The following is a 20796-nucleotide window of genomic DNA, read 5'->3' on the forward strand; positions in this document are numbered from 1 at the left end:
TTTTGATTCAAAGGATTTTATTTTCCTTCTCCAGATAGGAAGGCTACAAAGTTAAGAAATTTTTACCTAAGTTTAATATAATACTTGATTCTTCAAAACAGCCAGAGGCTTTTCAGCTCTGGACACTCAGGTTACACAGCAACCTTATGAGACTGATTCAACCGGAACCTTCATGCTTTCTCAGTAAACAGGGTCATCTTTTTCCAAGAGACCTTGCATTCCAACTCCACAGTTGAGAAACTCCTTAAAAGAAAAAAGATACATCAACATCAGGACTTCATTCTGATGTAAACTGATATAAACAGCTACTTGTTTGGGATGTGGAAGTATCTAGACTTCAGGAACTAGGTGGATGTTGAATTAAGTACCAGACCAAGGAGAGACTTCCAACCTCGAGTCTGGCACCTCACTGAAGTCTGTGTTGTTCCTGATAACGTCAAAATGTTCATCATCAATCTATAGCCTTTCTAGGTACAGTAAATAGAGGTAAGGGAGACATACCCAGGACCACACCAAAAGTTATGTTGATTCTAGAGGGACTTAACACAAATGAAGCTCATTCAAAAGATACTTTAGGGACAAATGGGGGCATCTGAAATATAAAGTGGATAAGCAGACATTAGGGATACAAAGTGTTATTTGTTTAAAAAAGAAAGGAGGCAGGAGATAGAGACTGCCTGTCTCCTTGGCTTGCTCACTGTGATGCAGCAAGCCACTGTGTTCCTTACCCATGGGGTAAGGAACTGAGGTTGGCTTCCAGCTAACAGTGTGAAGAATTCAACCTTTCCAAAAAAATTACAACCAATTTCAATCTCAACTCAAAAGATGGCTTGGAGCTCCTCATCTCGTATTATCTGCCAAGGCAGAATTAAGTTTTCATTTAAATTTTCCCCCCTTTCTTAGGGAAAGACCTGGTAGTACCAATAGGTCAACAGTACTGCCAAGGACACGATCTTCCCCTCCCGTTTTACCCAACTTGGAACTGGGTACTCAGGTTACTCCCAAGTGGACAAACCCAACACCTCTCTACCCTGAGCACATTTAGTAATCATTTTACTAAGGAGGGGTTAATACCTAGATAACAATTTGCAGAAACCTCACCTGTCACAGGACAGACTGAACCAAGCTGAGATCAGGCTGCAATCAACCTACTTATGCCCTGATGCACAAAGGGCTCCGGTCCTGTAGGAAGTTAACAGATGAAGCCAAGATAAATGACTTGAATGATGGAAGAGGGAAAAACCCCATAGGGCAAGCCCAATTCCCACTAAAAAAAGCCCCACAGAAAGTAGTCTGTTGGTGGTCAAGCAGAAAACAGATATACAGAAGTTATCTCTGTGGCCAATGCATCAGACAAAACTGGCTAATAGTTCAGTTAGATCAACAGGGTCGATCTGACAGGGAAAAAAGTTAAGTCATCAGCTGCAATGGCCATACAGAAAGTAGAAAGCAATGGCGATAACCTCTTTCAAGAAAAGCAGTTAATAATGGACGTGACTTACCAATTCTCTCCCAATCCTGGATCCATCATGGTCCATTCAAAGTCTGCTTTCTGCCAACAGTGAACCTGAGATGAAAACAGAAACATGACCGCCAGTCAGCTAGATACCCAAAGGAGTGGGGGACAGAAGAGATGCTCAAGCTGGCATATCAGACAAACTGGCTTAGAGAAGTTAGATCAACATGGTCGATCTGTCGGGGAAAAAAGTTCAGTCATCATTTATGCCAGCAGGAAGCTTTTCGCCTCTACAGAAAGAACCCTGGGGACTTCCCTGGTGGTGCAGTAGTTAAGGATCCGCCCGCCACTGCAGGGTACATGGGTTCGAGCCCTGGTTCGGGAAGATCCCACATTCCGCGCAGCAACTAAGCCCTTGTGCCACAACTACTGAAGCCCACACACCTAGAGTCTGAGCACCGCAACGAAGAGCAGCCCCCGCTTGCCCCAACTAGAGAAAGCCTGTGCGCAGCAATGAACGCCCAATGAAAGAAGGGAGGGAAGGGAGGGAGGGAGGGAAGGAAGAAAAAAAGAAGGAACCCTGAACTAGGAATAAGATTTGGTTCGTCTGTTTCTCTACCTTAAACTTCATGCAGTATTTCAGCACTTCTGTGTCCTTTTCTCGGCAATAAGATAGTAGCTAAGACAAATACCTCTGCCTTCTGTGCTTACATTTGATAGAGGCCAGTGTGGCTGGCAAGAATTGTGGGGAAATGGCTGGCTTTTACTTAGGTGACTGCAGGGTTTCGACTATGTGTTAGGATGTTACATTTTAATGCAAGATGTCATCACTTAAAACGCGACTTAATACTCTGGGACAACAAGGTTTAAGGAACACTTCGTCCAAGTCCCACCCTTAAAGTGCATTTCTGGACTCAGTTAAGGAGTTGGTAATTAAAGCAAATAGGCCAACAGAAACACATTTGGCTTTCCTTAAAAATGTCATCACACCTAAATGGGAAATAAATCTGAAAAGAGGGGATATATGTATACATGTAACTGATTCACTTTGCTGTACACCCGAAACTAACACAACATTGTAGAGCAACTCTACACCAATAAAATTTTTTTTAAATGTCATCACATTATCCATCCACTTGGAAGCTTAAGTATAAAAGAAAGCTGTTTATTAAGAAACAAGTGAAGGAATGGCATCTGAAAATGTGCCTTAAAGAGCATTACAAAGACATTTAAAATTTAACACCTATTCACTTTCAAGAGATAGTTCACTTATTTCACTTTGTAATAAGGTATGTTTTTGTGAATTATAATAAAACCAAGCACCCAGAACACCTCAAAGAAAACCTAGTAACTAAAATATGCTAATTGGCTGCCCTTAATCATCTTTTCTTTCCCTCCAAGCTGCCTAGCAAACTAAGAGGCTCTTCAGAGCATGCGTTTCTTACAATAGGCCAAAGACAAATGCTTACTCCAGAGGTCAGGAGATTGAAGGTTGTTCATGTCTACACGTGGTTTCCTTGAAGGCCCAGCAGGGACCCCTTCCTCCAAGATCCATTCTGTATGCTGTGATCGCGCAAACCTGCGAACCAACAAAGAAAGGTCATCAAGCGCCATTTTCCCACAGTCGGAAGAGAACATGGCAGTGCCTTTTGAGGCCGGTGTCTCAGAACTAACTGGCAAGTATTCAAAGACATCAGCATTGTCGATCTGACGGGGAAAAAAGTGAAGTCATCATTTACACCAGCCGAAGACTCCTCAGGCCCGAGCACAAGGCGCGGGCTTTTCCAGCTCTAACTGATCTCCCCAAAGGCGCTGAGGCCTATTTAGAGTCAGAGCAGAGGCAACCACGAGGAGAGGGGGCCACCGGTAGGGGCGACCGCACAAAAAAGGGAAAAAGAGGCACAGAGATCTCGAAGCGAGGTTTCCACTCACCACATACAGTAGTAAACCCTGGTTGCCGGGATGGGACGACACGGGAGGAGAAACACAGGAGCTAAGTCGAAGAGACAGCACCGAGGACGGAAAAGAACAAGAAGCTCCAAAGCCTCCCTTATATAACCAAAGGGGACTCACGCCTGCGCACTGGACCCGAGGCGCTTCCTCCCCGCCCCCAAAGCCGCGCCACGCGAGGCCCTCTGGGAAATGTAGTCGCCGCGCCGCCCAGGCGGAGGAAGCCTAATGGTTGTCAAGGCCACACTAGCCCCGCCCCTTCCCGGTACACACGAGGCCACCCGGGCTCGTCGGCCTCGCCGCCATGTCGCGCTTCACACGCACCAAGCTGTCCGCTGGGTCCCCGCTCCTTTGGGTACGGCTGAGGCCTGCAACGGCCTCGGGTGCCGTTAAGCCGCCCCCCGCAGTCCCCTCCCCTCAGCGGCGCCGGCCCAAGACCGCCTGCCCCGCCACCGCGGGGAGCTGAGGCGACGCCCGCGGGTCCAACCGCCCCTGCCGGTCCTAAGGGCGGGGGCGCCGGCTGCGCCAGGGCCCGGCCCCCTCGCTCGCCGTCCCAGGCCTCCTCCTGCTCCCCTCCCTCCTCCTCTGGGCCGGCCCCTCGGCCCGCCCAGTGTCTGCGGGGAAAGGAAACCGAAAGTAAGCTGCGCCGGGCGGGGCCGCTGACCTGCTTGGGCCCGAGTCCGAGCACCAGTCGGCGGCGGCGGCGGCGGCGGCTTCGCTGGCAGAGAGAGGACGCGCTGGAGCCCGGTGAGCGACCCCCGCCCCGCACCCCGGTCATGCATTTGCTCCCGCCCGCCGCGACCCCCGGCGCCCGCGCCGCCCCTCCACTGCCACTTTTGCCCCGACGCCCGCCTCAGCGCCCCCGCCACCTCCTCAGCCCCCGCGCCCCCATCACTCGCTTCAGCACCCGTCACCGCCTCAGTACCCGTCACCTTCTCAGCGCCCCCATCACCCACCTGAGCCCCTGATCCCTCTCCTCAGCGCCCCTCTTAGCCCCCTCAGCGCCTCCATCACCACCTCCGCCTCCAGCCTCATCACCTAGCTCTCCTCTGTTGTCCCATCTCCATCCTCATTTTCTGCCACAGCTCCCCCTTCATCTTCCAGCGTCCTCAGCTCCCATCATCACCTCATTCATCCCCATTCTGTACAACCACTCTCCGCACCTAGACTCCCCACTCCTATTTCCAGGCCTTCATCATTTTAGCAAACAGCCCCCAGCTGAGCTCCGCCCCACCCTCTCCTTGAGGCCCCCAAACCTCTTCCACTGTCCCCCACCTCCCCAGCGGCTCCCCGCTTCAGCTTTGCCCTGGCAGCTTCTTCACTGCCGCACACAGCCCTGGTTCTCCCTTGACCCTACAGTATCTCCATCAGGACCTGCTGGCGCCTGGGTGACAGGGACTCCTCCATCCTTTCTTATACTCTCTCAGGACCCTGGAGACTTCCCCCTGAAACCCAGCTCTAACCTCTTTCATCCCATCCTGGTAATTAATATTCCTCTCTAATTTAACCACTACAGCAGCTTGACCATCACTGATTTTCTTCATCCTGCCTTTATAGGCCTTGATTCCCAAAGAAACCCGTTCGATTCTGCTTTTGTGGTAGCATTTCCTGTTCCTCTCTGCTCCTCCCTTTCCTTGCCTTTCTTTTTTCTTTTCTTGTTTCTTTTATCCCAGAAAATTTGTGAGTTTCTATTCAACAAGAGGAAGAAGGAATTTTCCTCCGAGCATTTTTTTCTAATGAGACAAACAAACAAAAGACTCTCTAAATATTGAACCTGTGCCATGAGAGCTGGGTTTGAGAAGATGAGGGATGAGATTACCAAAAATATTCCCAGCAGGAAGGAAAGGGACTCCTTTCTCTGATGAGGGTAAAAGCTACTCCTCATGTAATGCCAGATCTATTCACAGTTTCCGACTATGAATGTTTTAAAACTCAGTGAAAGGGACAGTCGAAAAAGTCCCTTTGCTGAGGACTCTCAGTTAGCCACTCTTTCCCTAGCCCCAGCCCACATGATGTGTATGAGTAGGATGGAGAAGTTTCCTTATAAGGGGCTTCCTCTTTCTCTTACAGGACTACTGTCGAAAACCATCAAGATAGAAGAAAGAGAAGAAGGAAAGAACTGCAGGTATCTAGCTGTCCTGAGGAAACAGCATCCTGTAGATGCTAAGCCTCCTGGTTATTGAAACGTAATTTCTTTCTCTTGATTCAATAGAGCGGAGGACTTAATCAGTTTGGCTGTGTTCCAAAGAGTAGTATAGGGACAACTGCTCACTAATTATTTATGTACTATAGAGTACTGTAAGCTATAGAGTATTATATAGTATAAATGCTGGATGGAATGGTAAATACATGGTTTGGGGGTTAATAAAAATGTACTTCTTTCTGTCGTGGCAACAATATTTGTTTGCTTTATAGGAGAGGAAAGTGAAACCTAGCAACTGGTTAAGTATCTTGGCTAAAGGCATAAACCAAACAGGAGTTTTGAATGGGAATTGATGACACTCCCTTAACCCCAAGAAAGTACAAGGATAAAGGGAAGGGGGAATTTGATCCTTTGAAATTTGATCCTAAATTGTGAATTTAGTGTTTTGTATCACAATTGAGCATTCGCAGAATTGAACACTTGTGCACATGATTAAAATCTATGTTTGACTCTTAATTAACGAATCATTAAGATGTAGAGGTAGAAAGGATTAGCCTGATACTATTTGGGTTTTTTTCCTGCTGGATGCTGTATTTCAAAAGGCACTGATAACTGTCAACCTGTGCAGACTTCCAGACAACTGAAAGTAACGTGAACGTGGAAGAAATCAGGTGACTCAGTCATGGAGGACCGAAGACCTTGTCCGGAGGCCCGGCCCAGGAATCCTCATATTAACCACAGAGGTGAGCGAGGGTTTCTACCTTCAGATGGTCCCAGACTGATGATGGTTCCACTTATGATTTTTTGACTTTGCAACATGGTCCAAAAGCAATATGCATTCAGTAGAAACCATACTTCAAATTTTGAATTTTGAACTTTTCCTGGGTAAGATACTGTCTTGTGATGTTGGGCAGCGGCAGTGAGCTGCAGCTCCCGGTCAGCCACTCTGTCCCAAGGATAAACAGCTAATACACTTACAACCATTCTGTACCCAGACAACGATCCTGTTCTTTCAGTACGTTATTCAGTAAATTACATGAGATATTCAACACTTTGTTATAAACTAAACTTTGTGTTAGATGAGTTTGCCCAACGGTAGGCTCATGTAAATGTTCTGAGCACATGTTAAGGTAGGCTTTGCTAAGCTATGATGGTTGATAGATCAGGTGTATTAAATGCTTTTTCGACTTAATGTTTTCAACCTACAGTGGGTTTATTGGGAAGTAACCCAGTTGTAAGTTGAAGAAAATCTGTAATGGGAAGGAAATTGAGTTACTTATGAATGAGCAGGCCCACCAAAATAGACTGCATCTCTCAAGTAAAGAATGGTTTATTCCTGGGAATTCCCAGATGGCCCAGTGGTTAGGACTTGATGCTTTCGCTGCCAAGGCCCAGGTTCAGTCCCTGGTTGGGGAACTAGGGTCCTGCAAGCCACACAGCATGGCCCAAAAAAAAAAAAAGAGAGAATGGTTTATTCCCTAGCTACAACATGAATGACTCAGACTAGACGACCGTCCCCTTTCCTTAAGAGAGCTTCTAAATGGGTGCAGTTCACTTTAGCAAAGGTAGTGTTGAGGTGTCAGAAATGGAAATAACTGTTTTGGGGTTTTTTTTAATATTTATTTATTTGGCTGCGCCAGGTCTTAGTTGCAGCACGTGGGATCTTGTTCCCTGACTGGGATCGAACCTGGGTCCCCTGCATTGGGAGCGCAGAGTCTTAGCCACTGGACCACCAGGGAAGTCCCCGGAAGTAACTGGTTTAGAGGAGCTTTATCCAGTAGAAACATAATGCAAGCCCAAAACTTAATTTTTAATTTTCTAGTAGCATCATGAAAAACAAAAAGAAACAGGTAATATACATTTTAAAAACTTTATTAATATAATAAAATTTGGTATTTGTCTTATTTAAGCCAGTATATCCAAATAATATTTTATTATAATTGAATATATTTTACTATTATAGTACTTTTCTTGGAGTTTTTTTTCTTTCCAGTTTTATTGAAATATAATTGACATACAGCACTGTGTAAGTTTAAGGTGTACAGCATAAATGATTTGACTTACATGTATCATGAAATGATTACTGAAATAAGTTTAGTGAACATTTGTCATCTCATATAGATACAAAATTAAAGAAATAGAAAAAAATTTTTTCCTTGTGATGAGAATTCTTAGGATTTACTCTCTTAACAACTTTCCTATATAATATATAATGGTGTTAATTACATTTATCATGTTGTACCTTATATCCCTAGTACTTATCTATCTTATAACTGGAAGTGTGTACCTTTTGACTCCTTCATCCATTTTCCCCTCCCCCAACTCCTTGCCTCGGGAAACCACAAATCTGATCTCCTTTTCTATGACTTTGTTTTTGAAGTATAATTGACCTACAACATTATGTTAGTTCCTGTTACACAACATAATGATTCAGTATTTCTATGTATTTCAAAATAATCACAATAAGTCTAGTTACACAATCTGTTACCATACAAAGATATAACATAATTGTTGACTATATGCCCCACACTGTACATTTCATACCCATGATGCATTTATTTTGCAACTGTAAGTTTGTACCTCTTAATTTGCCTCATCTATTTATCTTGTCCCCCTACCTCCCTTCCCTCTGGTAACCACCTGTTTATTTTCTGTATCTGTAACTCTGTTTCTGTTTTTTTGTGTTTGTTCATTTCTTTGGTTTTTTAGATTCCACATATAAGTAAAATCATACAGTATTTGTCTTTCTCTGTCTTATTTAGCGTAATGCCCTCTAGGTCCATCCATGTTGTTGCAGATGGTAAGATTTCATTCTCTTATGAATGAGTAGTATTCCGTTTTATATATATATGTGTATGTGTATATATATAGTGTGTGTGTGTGTTTGTGTACACCCCACATCTTTATTCATTCCTCTGTTGATGGGCACTTAGGCTGCTTCTGTATCTTGGCTATTGTAAATAATGCCGCAATGAACCTAGGGGTGCACATACCTTTTCTAATTAGTGTTCATAGTACTTTAATAATCTTAATATTTGTATTGACTCCCCCAAATATTCAAATATTATAATTTTAAGATGTTATCAATATAAAAAATTTTAATGAGGTATTTAACATGTTTTGCTGTTAAGTCTTTAAAATTCCATGTGTCATTTTACACATCTTAATTCAGACTAGTCATGTTTAAGATGCTTAATAACTACACATAGCTAGTCACCGTGTATTTGATAGTACATGTCTAGAGTCCTAGGCACCAAAGCAAAGTTATTTCCGAAAGCATCACTCTACTGTAGTGATTATTCTGTTTGCTCAGAACTTTCTAAAATGAAACTAAACTGAATGGATTCTTGCCTTTCCCTAAGTTTGCAACATGTCTTCTGAGTATCAGTCATGGAACGAATGAGGAAGAACTGTAGAACTTTATTTTATGAGCTATGTGAATGTTGAAAGGATGAGAAATGATACAATTTTCCATTCTTCCAAAACACTGAGTCTTCTAATCAGATCAGATTATTTTTTTTTTTTTTTTTTTTTGCGGTACGCGGGCCTCTCACTGTTCTGGCCTCTCCAGTTGCGGAGCACAGGCTCCGGACGCGCAGGCTCAGCGGCCATGGCTCACGGGCCCAGCCGCTCCGCGGCATGTGGGATCTTCCCAGACCGGGGCACGAACCCGCGTCCCCTGCATCGGCAGGCGGACTCTCAACCACTGCGCCACCAAGGAAGCCCCAGATCAGATTATTAAAAGTAGGACTTTCTTATGATGTCTTGGGAGTTTGAAAAGTAAATATAAAAGTAACAATTATAAAAATTTAAAGTTCAGTATTACAGTATTTATATTTTACCAAACTTTCCTTTATCTTGTCACATTAAAATTTTCTTGACAACATACAAAACAAGGAAATGTACATTAGTGGAATTAGGATCTGATGGCATGAAATGGTACAATCATCTTGAATATGATGTGCATTTGAAACTTTCATAACATTTGTTATCATCCAATCATGGCATGCAGTCTTCTTTTGTTTATTTGTTCTTAAAATCTCCAAGTCATTCTGCTAAGTTGGGTCAGCTTTAGAATCAGTTTTAGAGAAAAGGAAATTGAAACAAAAAGGGCTTGGGTATGTTGGCCAAGGTCACTTATGAAATGTGTGGCAGATCAAGGAAGACAAATTCAGCTTCAGCCACAGGATGATGGTAGCTTTCCTGTGTGTGCTGGGTATGTCTCCTCCTTCTCCCCACACCTCCTTGTGTGAGGCTTGGGAATAGATAAGTACTAGGTCGATGAACTCGTGCTGCAGAAAGGAGGAAAAGTTAATTTTCATTTTTCAGTTTCCTGAATCACAGTTTGAGTTTCATTTCTCAGTTTCCTGAAATAGAACTTGAGTTTTATTTTTCAGTTTCCTTCACAATCTATTATTTGGCTCAAGAACATCTTGGTAAAGGAAGCCCTACCTTCCCCTTTGCCATCTGATGCTGAGGAAGGTTCAAAAAGCATTTCCCTTTATGGTTTTATCCCATTTGACGTCTCTGTTGCCTATGACCTAATTGTTTAGAGGCAGAACGAATGGCCCTAGAGATCAGTAGGGTATTCCCAATAAAAAATTATTAGTATTTCTGTTAGTAATTAACATTAATGAGAGCTTTTTATGTGTCAGGTAGTATACTAAGCATTTTATAAACATTTAATCTTTACAGCAACCCAGATGGTGAAGCTTAGAGAAATTATGCAACTTAGCCAAGGTTATACAGTAAGGAAGTACCTAGACCAAGGTTTGAACCAGGTCTGTTTAGCTGTGAAACTCATGCTCTCACTGTTGTTCGGCACTGCCAAGAGACTGAAAGCAATGAGTTGACCTTTTTGAGCCTCTGAAATAATCCCAGCTTGTGAGAATTAAATGAATAGTTATCCTCTATCATGTATTAGGCACTCAACAAATGTTTATTTTTTCTTTTGCACCCTTTGAAAAAACAATATTTTTGTAATATATACAACAACCATTGTAAACTAGTTTATATTTATCACGACTTGGTCGGAAACCTTTTTTCTCTCCAAATAAAACCTAAGCTCCTTAGTTGTTTTGGAAAATGAAAGTATGTCCATATCATTGTGCTTACCCCAAATTCCCATTGTGTTTAGGGCCTGTGGATGGAGAATTACCACCAAGAGCTAGAAATCAGGCCGATAATCCACCGGCCAGTGCTCTCAGAGGAGGAGCCAACCAGCCCGCAAGGCATCCTAGGGCCAACAACCATCCTGTTCCTCATCGGCAAAGAGAAGAGAGGTTTGGGGCAGTGGGCAGGAACCCACATCAGGGAAGGAGAAACCAGGAGGGGCATGCCAGTGATGAACCTAGAGGCCAAAGACATGGTCAGGAAAATGACACCAGGCAGAGAAATGGCAACCAGGAGGGAAGGAACCGCAGACCACCACGATCCGGTGAAAACTTTCAGCAGTGGCGGAACCCCCACCAAAAGCCTGCAGAACAGCCACAGCAGGTGAAGAAACTGGGCTACAAGTTCCTAGAAAGTCTTCTGCAGAAAGATCCCTCTGAGGTGGTCATCACACTTGCCACAAGTTTAGGACTGAAGGAGCTCTTGTCTCATTCTTTTATGAAGTCCAACTTCCTTGAGCTCATCTGCCAAGTTCTTCGGAAGGCTTGCAGTTCCAAAATGGACCGCCACAGCGTTCTCCATGTTCTGGGCATATTGAAGAATTCCACATTCCTCAGAGTCTGCTTGCCGGCTTATGTGGTAGGGATGAGCACTGAATCCATCCCCCATGTTCGAAACCAGTATCCAGAACACATTAGCAACATCATCTCCCTCCTCCAGGACCTTGTAAGTGTCTTCCCTGCCAGCTCTGTGCAGGAAACTTCCATGCTCATTTCTCTCCTGCCAGCTTCTCTTAATGCTTTGAGAGCCTCTGGTGTTGACATAGGAGAAGAGACAGAGAAGAACCTGGAAAAGGTCCAGACCATCATCAAACATCTGCAGGAAAAGAGACGAGAGGGCACTTTAAGAGTGGACACCTACACTCTCGTGCAGCCTGAGGCAGAAGACCATGTTGAGAGCTACCGGACCATGCCCATTTACCCCACTTACAATGAAGTGCACTTGGATGAGAGGCCATTCCTTCGCCCCAACATCATTTCTGGAAAATACGACAGCACTGCTATCTATCTGGATACCCACTTCCGACTCCTGCGAGAGGATTTTGTCAGACCCCTGCGGGAGGGCATTTTGGAACTTCTCCAAAGCTTTGAAGACCAAGGCCTGAGGAAGAGAAAGTTTGATGACATCCGAATCTACTTTGATACCAGGATTATCACCCCCGTGTGTTCGTCAACAGGCATTGTCTACAAGGTGCAATTTGACACAAAACCACTGAAGTTTGTTCGCTGGCAGAACTCCAAGCGATTGCTCTATGGGTCCTTGGTGTGCATGTCCAAGGACAACTTTGAGACGTTTCTTTTTGCCACCGTGTCTAATCGGGAGCAGGAAGATCTCTGCCGAGGAATTGTCCAGCTCTGCTTCAATGAGCAGAGCCAACAGCTGCTAACAGATGTCCAGCCCTCTGACTCTTTCCTCATGGTGGAGACAACTGCATACTTTGAGGCCTATAGGCACGTCCTGGAAGGACTCCAGGAAGTCCAAGAGGAAGACGTCCCCTTCCAGAGGAACATCGTGGAATGTGACTCTTATGTGAAGGAGCCAAGGTACTTGCTAATGGGGGGCAGATATGATTTCACTCCCTTAATAAAGAATCCCTCTGCCACTGGGGAATCTCTGAGGAATACTGAGGGCTTGAGACATTCCAGAGTTAATGTCTTAGACCCCAGCCAGTGGCCCTCAAAAGAAACCCTGAAGCTGGATGACTCCCAGATGGAAGCCTTGCAGTTTGCTCTCACAAGAGAACTGGCTATTATTCAAGGACCTCCTGGAACAGGTAAGAGAAAATTTTTCAGAGCACATGACATCTGCCCTATGAGATAGGCAAGGGAGGCTTGACTCTAGGTTTCTGGAATGTCTCAGTTTAAAACATTCCCCTGAAATGGGCATTGAACTTGTTGAAAAAGCAGCTTCTCATAGTGATTTTCCAGTGAGGATCCATTGGTATGCGTAGTAAGACTGCTGAGGGGTCAGACTTAGGGAGATGCATTACTTCTGCTCCGTTGCAGGCTATATTAATTTGCTTGATCTTATATAAATTTAAGTTAAATAATATCAGGTGTATAATAGCACTGGACACCAAATACTGCTGTATATGATTTGCATCTGTTAACTCATTGCAACTCTGTGAGGTAGAAACCATTCCATTTTACAGATGAAAAAAACTAAGGCAAAGAGAGGTTGAATAATATGTTGAAGCTCACACAGACGACAAGTGACAGACCTAAGACTAGAACTCAGGCAGTCTAGAAGCCGGCTCCTGGCTTCTCTCTCTCTTCTCTTGGAAATATACCTCCCTACATCTTCCTCCCTGTGTGCCACTCTCTAATCCTCCTCTGAGATGATAGCTACTATTAGCAGTTTGACATGTGTCTTTTGAGATGTTTTCCAAAGTTAAAACTGATATATCTTTGTGCCTTTATGGGTATTTATATGTTTACATAGCACACTTTTCCTATTTTTTAAATAGCAAAAACAAGATTATGCTCTGTATATTGGCCTACAGTTTATATATATGTATATAACATGTACGGATATTTTTACATTCTTTACACTACAGTCACATTTAGAAATATACCTCACTCTTTTTTACCATGCCTGCATTCATGGCATGAATGCACCAAGATTTTTTTTTTTTGGTTTCATAGACAGTGCTTAATAAGTATTCATAATCTATATCTGTGTGTGTTTATCTCTGAGTACTCTGCTTATTATTTCTGTAGTTTTTTTCCTAACGTGGGAATTCACATTAATAGTTAGGGTAGGTACTGCTAAATTACCCTCCCAAAAGAATATTTAAAAAATAAAAAACAAAACAGGAAGAGGTTCTTTAAAAATGACGATAAAAGAATGGCAACTCATGATAAAAAATTAATGTAACAAAATGCAAAGTTCTTTCTGATAAGAAACACCCATATGATGGGAAAATCTGCATAATTAAAGTGATGCTTTCAGGGCTTTAGAAGAAGAAAAAGGATGTACCAGTTTGTACTGCCACCGAGAATGAATTAGTGTTCCCATTTCCTTATATACTTTCCAGCATTGTTGTATGTTATCAATGTTTGCTCATCAGCAGTTTTTGCTGATCTGAGAGGTTAGAGTTTTTGGCTCATTATTAATTTTAACTTTATGTTTTAATAAAAAATGGTTCAAATATTTTAAAAATTCCACGTCTCTCTCCTCCCACCATCCCACTCAGTTCCTTTATCTAAAGCAATGTTATAGTCTTCCTGTTTATCCTTCCCGAGATAGTCTATGAATATTCAAGCAAATGCATACTTATATTTATTTCCCCCCACTTTTTTTTGACTGACTATGCTAGAAAACACTTTGCATGTGTTTTGCTTTGCTCACTTATAAAACACATTGGTGATCCTTTCATACTGGTGCATAAGTATTATCTCAGTCCTGTTTGTGGCTGCATAATATTCCATTGTATAGATAGCTCATAATCTCTTTAACCAGTTCCCTATGGAAAGATTTACTGATACAAACAATAGGTCAGTGAATAACCTTGTTTGTGAGTCATTTCACACAGAAGCAGAGTATATCCAGGAGAGAAATCCCTAACTGAATCAAAGAATATGTGAATTAGTAATTTTAATAGATAGTGCCAAATTGTCCTCTGGAAATGTATATCACAGTGGTTAATTTGTATTTCTTTAATCAAGAGTGAGATTAAATATCCTTTCTTGTCTTTATTAGCTATCTATATAACTGTTTCTGTAGATTGCCTTTTCGTATTTGCCATATTTCTGTTGAATGGTTTCTTTTTCTTACTGATTTATAGAAGCTGTTTGTATTTTCAAAATATGCATGTTGCAACTAATTTCCCCTAATGTTATCATTTGACTTGAGATTCTTTAGCTCCAAGTATAGTAATATAATCATTTCATGCTGGGTTGATACACACACACACACACAGAGCACTAAGAAACAGCCTACCTGTGAGTTTGAGAGGGATGTGACAAAGGGGGTCATTTTTGAGGTGGAAATCCTGAAAAGTATCCATTCTAAGGGGAAGGAAGCAGTAGGAGAGGATGGGGTAAATATTGAATTATAAAGATTTTCTTTCCTCCGAAGGACTCCTTAGCCATCCAGTCCTCCAAATTAGAAACATAGGAGTTATCCTTTTCTGTTCCTCACCCCAGCCAAACCATTATCAAGTTCCAATCAAGTTTATCTCTGAAACTTCTCCCCAGTCTGCGTAATTATCTCAACTGCTGGAGCCAGACCTTGTCCTCACTCACTGGAAGATGTCAGGAACCTCCCAACCAGTCCATCTCTATTCCCCCTTGCCTGCTCTTACTCAGTTATCACTTTCCCAGGGAAGCCTCTTCTAATCTCATTGAGTAGGCCAGAATCCCAATTATTTGTTTTCTTGGTACCATGTATTTCTCATTTCCCACATTTGTGATTTTTACATGTGTTTGTGTGATTATCTTTCTCTTCTGCAAGTCTGTCAGGTCCAGGAAGATAAGAACCATGGCTGTTTTGCTCACCATTGTATTTCTTGCACCTAACCCAGTGTCTAACACCTGTTTGGCACTCAATACATATTATTTGAAGAAAAAAAAGGAAGCAAGAAATTGTTACTTATCTATACTGAAAAGTATTCAGCTGTACTGAAATGTTTATTTTCTTGTATTGCTCACTCAACATTGAGTATTTTTTAGGACAGTGGCTACCTTCTCAGCTTGACACAATGTAAGAATTTAGCTGTTTGTAAACAATTAATTATTGACCATTTACTAATGAGCCCATAACTCTAACTCCGATGTTGATTTCTGTGAGTTTTTCACTCTTATCACAAAGGCAAGTCTACTGTGGTATATTAAAAGCATTTCTAGGGCTTCCCTGGTGGTGCAGTGGTTAAGAATCCACCTGCCAATGCAGGGGACACGGGTTCGAGCCCTGGTCCGGGAAGATCCCACATGCCGCGGAGCAACTAAGCCTGTGTGCCACAACTACTGAGCCTGCGCTCTAGAGCCCGCGAGCCAGAACTACTGAGCCCACATGCCACAACTCCTGAAGCCCGTGTGCCTAGAGCCTGTGCTCTGCAGTAAGAGAAGCCCTACAATGAGAAGCCTGTGCACCACAACAAAGAGTAGCCCCTGCTCACCACAACTAGAGAAAGCCCGCGTTCAGCAACGAAGACCCAACACAGCCAAAAATAAATAAAATAAATAAATTTATTTTTTAAAAAAAGCATTTCTAAATAATTTGCCATGTGAGATTGGAAACAATGTATATGTCCATCAACAGAAAACTGGCTAAAAAAATGCCTTACAGCTCTGAAAAACAAAAAGAGGATTCTTTTTATGTACTGATAGAGAACTATATTAAATGAAAAAAGCAGGATGTAGAACGGTGAAAATAGTCTGCTACTGTTTGTATTTTAAAAAGGAAGGGGGAAGGCTAGAAAAAGACTGTATATTCGTTTTTGTTTGTGCATAGAATGACTACCTCTGGAAAGTTACACAAGAAACTAGTAACGCTGGTTGCTTCCAAGAGGAACTAGGTGGCTGGGGGCAGAAGAGTGAGGAGGACATAACACACCCATTTGCGCTTTAGGATTTTAAACCATCTCAATATATTACCTTAAATTTTAAAATAATAATAATAATTTGCTGTACATAATTACTCCTTTTAGAAAGTCTCTAAGTTTTTTAACTCTCCTTTTTCCTTGTTTTTTAGGCAAAACCTATGTGGGTCTAAAAATTGTTCAGGCCCTTCTAACCAACGAGGCTGTTTGGCAAATTAGCCTCCAGAAGTTCCCCATCTTGGTTGTGTGTTATACTAATCATGCTTTGGACCAGTTTCTGGAAGGTAATATCTGTAGGCAAAATTGTTCTCTGTTGGGAGTTCCCTGGTGGCCTAGAGGTTAGGATTCTGGGCTTTCACTGCTGTGGCCCGGGTTCAGTCCCTGGTCAGGGAACTGAGATCCTGCAGGCTGTGCAGTGTGGCAAAAAAAAAAGTTCTCTATTAAGACATTTGTAGTTGAACCATCAGCAAGTTCAGTAGCTTTCTGTTGCTCTTTGGATAGAGTCCACAGCCTGAAAGGCTGTGTGTGGTTTGCTCCAGCTTAATTCTGAACCTCATCTCCTACCTCTTCCCTTGTTCTCTCTAACTCCAGCAACCCTGACTGTCTACAGTTTCTTGACTTCCTCCAGCTTCTCCCTTGGCCCATGCTGTTCCCTCTGCCTAGCATGTACTTTTTCTTTCTCCCGCTGTCTCCATCTTGATGCATGCAGCCTGGATGGCTCCAGCTGATTCCTCAGGTCTCACTTCATGTGGACTTGCCCTCTTGGCCCCAGACAAGGTTAAGACTCCTTTTGTATTTTTCCTTCAAATACTTAATTAGCATATATGTACCAGTTTATTTGTATGTGTCTCTGCCTAGACTATAAGCAGTAAGTGGATTGGTCCTGTTTCTTGCTATATTCACAGATCCTGGCACATACTAGACACTCAAACAATACTAATTGCATAAATGAATGAATAAATATTTGTTTTTCCTCTGGAAAATAATGCTTAGACTATTATTTTCCACTCTTTCATATCCTCCTTTCACCTAGATTAAATCTTCCTTATTCCTAGAGTATCAGTTTAAATTAGATCCTTAAAAATTAGATCTCTACCCCACCCAAGCTAGTTAAGGTCCCCTGTTATACACTTTTAGCATGTATTTATAGTATTAAGTTTTATTATGATAAAATGTTTTAATATGTATCTTTTCTGGTAGACTGTGAGACATGAGAACAAATGAGGAACTGAGCCTGTGTTTTGACCACTGTATCTTCAGAAACTAACACATGCCTGGCACAAATAAGCAATTAGTAAATATCTGCAGAGTGAATAATAGAGAACATTTACTAATGCTTACTTTGGGCCAGGCCCTCCCTAGGAGCTATAAGGATACGCTCTCGTTTATCCAGACTATAGCCCTATAAGGAAAGTATTACTGTCTTCAAATCACAGACAAAGAAACTGAGGCTCAACTTAAGTAACCTGCCCCAGGTTACATAGCAGTAAGTGTGCAGACAAGACTTGGGTCCCCAAGTGTCTGATTCTAAAGCCTGTGCTCTTAAGCACCACACTTTACTGCTCTTCAGGTCACATCATCTCAGGGGCCTTCTTGTTCACTGGTGGGGTAGGTTCCCTGTAAGTACCAGTTTGTACCCTAAGGGACCGGCTGCAACAACATCCCAAACATATACAGCTCTCACCTGAGAGAATCCGGCATAGCTCCTCTTAACTCTGCCATGCTCTCCTTTGCTCCACAGGCATCTATAAGTGTCAAAAGACCAGCATTGTGCGGGTAGGTGGAAGGAGCAACAGTGAAATCCTGAAGCAGTTCACCCTGAGGGAGCTGAGGAACAAGCGGGAATTCCGCCGCAACCTCCCCATGCACCTCCGAAGGGCCTACATGAGTGTAAGTCCCAGCTTTGGAGATCTGAGGTAGCTCAAGGGAGAACTAACCAAGATAGCAGTGGCTTTCTGGGTAGGCGGTCCAGGGGAGATAGGGAGGCTCCACAAAGCTGTGAAGGACCCTGGTTCCTCCAGCATTCCATTCGGGTAATCCTACGGTGTGATCTTTGCCCTCATAATCCAAGATGGGGAAAGGACAGAAAAGGGCACACCACCCCTCCCAGCCCCTGCCAGGGCCTTAAAGCTACTTCCCCAAAACCACGCATAGCACTTTTACTTACAGCCTGTTGACCAGGTAAGTATCATCTTCTAGCTGGGCAGCATTGTGCCCAACCAAAACTTGGAGTTCTTATTACTAAGGAAAAAGAGAGAGGTCTCCACCACAGAATATTTGGCCTGCTCTTCTGTTGTATTATTTGTTTCCTTTTCTTACTAGTTAGTAGGAGGTTTTTAGACATTTTAGATGTTAATCCTTTGGTTAAAGACTGGCTGTTCCTGTGTTAGCTTTGTTTTCCCTTAAGGCAGAGACTGAGTTTAGGACATGATGATACTTCTTCATCATTTCTTTCCCTCTGTTCTTGATAGATCATGACACAAATGAAAGAGTCAGAGCAAGAGCTGCATGAAGGGGCCCAGACCCTGGAGTGCACCATGCGTGGCGTACTACGGGAACAGCATCTGGAGAAGTACATCTCCCTCCAACACTGGAAAAGCCTGATGAATGGACCAATACAGGTAGGGGTCATCTTGTGGGGCACAAGCATCTCTCTTGTCCCCATATTTGGCAGCAGAAGTAGAAGTCCAAAGCATTAGCTATAATCTGCTAAGACGCTGCTGTGATGTGAAAAGTTCCTTTTCGTGAGAAAAGGCAGCTGAATATACTAGTCAGAAACAAGACTCTGGAGCCAGTCTGCTGGATGTGAATACTGATTTTGCTCTAGGCAAGTTACTTAATTTTCTTGTTCCTGTTTCCTTTTATAAAGTGGGGATAGGGACTTCCCTTGAGGTCCAGTGGTTAAGACTCCAGGCTTCCACTGCAGGGGACACGGGTTCCATTCCTGGTCGGGGAACTAAGATCCCGCAAGCTGTGAGGCGTGGCAAAAAAAAAAAAAAAAAAAAAGTGTGGCTAATAACATTAAGTTGAACCCCGTGAAATTGCCAGTATTTTTAAATTTAACTTGCAAAAATGGCAGTTTCTTACAGATCAACTTAATTCTTATAGGATTGTTATTGAATAAACAAGTCAATATCTGTAAACCTCTTGATTTAATAAGTGTGCTCTAAGTGCTTGTTAAATTAAACAAAATCATAACGAGGCAACCTAGCACATATAGAGGGTCTGGGACTTGACAGACTGGTCACACAGACTTGTGACTTGAGCCAGTGTGATCCTCAGGTCCCTCAGCAGTCAAGCAGGAATAATAATAACGCCTGCCTTCAAAGGATATTATAAGAAGTATCTGCTATCTGTGTATTTTTTTTTTTCTTTGTTGGCTGTACTGCGCGGCATACAGGGATCTTAGTTCCCCAACCAGGGATCAAACCCGTGCCCCCTGAAGTGGAAGCACAGAGTCTAAACCACTGGACCACCAGGGAAGTACCTGACACGATCTCTGTAAAGTGGTTGGCCGGGAATCCAGTGAGATGGTAGCTCTACTATCAATGGGTTGGTGATTTCCAGGGTTTCAAGCCCCAAAGCCTAAAAGGGTCAGTCAGAGTCCTATAAAGGACTGAAGCAGGCTAGATGTGAGGCGTTGGGAAGTAGCAAGGACTGAGGCAAACTGGAAAAGGGGTGGCGGCAGCCCACTTCAGCCATTTGTTGCCATTTAGGAATGCAGGCTCATTGCTCCCATAGCTCCTGATTTTTTCAAAAGAGGCAGGACATTTTTGTTTTTAAATCTATGCAAGTCATATTAAATGATCCAGTTGCTCAAACGTTGCATTTTTAAGAGAATTTTAAGGGAATTACCTCTTGATCCTTTGAGAAGACCTTTCCTCATGCTAGTCATAGAATTCTCATGACTAATAATTCTTTCCTCAGAATAGCGAATGGGTTTGCTTCCAGGGCTGGAAGCATTCCATGATGCTGGAGTGGCTGGGTCTAGGTGTTGGTTCTTTCACCCAAAGTGTTGCTCCAGCAGGACCTGAAAATACAGGTAAGAGGTGCATGTCTACCTAGAATCACATCTTAAGGTGGAATATGGTAAAGACTAGAAGAGCAGGGCTTAAAAGTAAAGCGCTATAATCAATCAGAAAAAGACAAACAATAGCTTAATAGGAAAACAGATAAAAGACTTTTAATAAGCACATCACAAAATAAATCCTCATGGTCAATAAACATGAAAAGTGCTCATTAGAAATGAGAGGAATTAAAACTACAATGATATACTATTACACACGTACTAGATTGGCAAAAATTAAAATGTTTGATATAATCCCACATTGAAAGAATGTGGAGCAGTGGGAACTCTGATATGAGGCTAATGGCGATATTAATTGGCAAAACCACTTTATGATAATAGAAAGGCAGAAGGAACTCAAATATCCATCCACATTTGTACACCAGATGGATAAATTACAATCTATTCAGATAATGGATACAACTGTGAAAAGGATTGAATTACAGCATATACAGCAATATGTATGA

At 42.7% G+C, this 20796-nt stretch overlaps 1 protein-coding gene, 1 long non-coding RNA gene and 3 other non-coding genes across 6 annotated transcripts in view; 1 reads left to right on the forward strand and 4 right to left on the reverse strand.

Moving 5' to 3' along the window:
- On the reverse strand, positions 1–3885 carry LOC116739759. The gene is made up of 5 exons (XR_004345699.1): positions 3389–3885; positions 2926–3035; positions 1503–1567; positions 1102–1182; positions 1–243 (listed from the first exon to the last, which is right to left on the reverse strand). It is a non-coding gene; the product is annotated as an uncharacterized LOC116739759 (long non-coding RNA).
- Positions 1341–1432, reverse strand: LOC116741044. Its single transcript, XR_004346020.1, has one exon. It is a non-coding gene; the product is annotated as a small nucleolar SNORD12/SNORD106 (small nucleolar RNA).
- Positions 1642–1730, reverse strand: LOC116741042. The gene has a single exon (XR_004346018.1). It is a non-coding gene; the product is annotated as a small nucleolar SNORD12/SNORD106 (small nucleolar RNA).
- LOC116741043 lies at positions 3111–3201 on the reverse strand. Its single transcript, XR_004346019.1, has one exon. It is a non-coding gene; the product is annotated as a small nucleolar SNORD12/SNORD106 (small nucleolar RNA).
- Positions 3723–20796, forward strand: part of ZNFX1 (zinc finger NFX1-type containing 1) — a 27953-nt gene continuing 10879 nt past the window's right edge. Inside the window, exons 1-8 of one of the 2 annotated variants that reach the window (XM_032604457.1) lie at positions 3723–4153; positions 5477–5531; positions 6178–6292; positions 10687–12495; positions 16416–16547; positions 18005–18153; positions 18735–18884; positions 20191–20305. In XM_032604457.1, coding sequence (XP_032460348.1) covers positions 6232–6292; positions 10687–12495; positions 16416–16547; positions 18005–18153; positions 18735–18884; positions 20191–20305 — 2416 coding nt within the window. In that variant the 5' untranslated portion in view covers positions 3723–4153; positions 5477–5531; positions 6178–6231. Of the gene's footprint in view, positions 4154–5476; positions 5593–6177; positions 6293–10686; positions 12496–16415; positions 16548–18004; positions 18154–18734; positions 18885–20190; positions 20306–20796 lie in introns of both variants that reach the window. The other variant, XM_032604456.1, reaches the window with a different exon arrangement.

This window comes from Phocoena sinus, chromosome 15 (assembly GCF_008692025.1).
Source record: "Phocoena sinus isolate mPhoSin1 chromosome 15, mPhoSin1.pri, whole genome shotgun sequence".
Classification (NCBI taxonomy): domain Eukaryota; kingdom Metazoa; phylum Chordata; class Mammalia; order Artiodactyla; family Phocoenidae; genus Phocoena; species Phocoena sinus.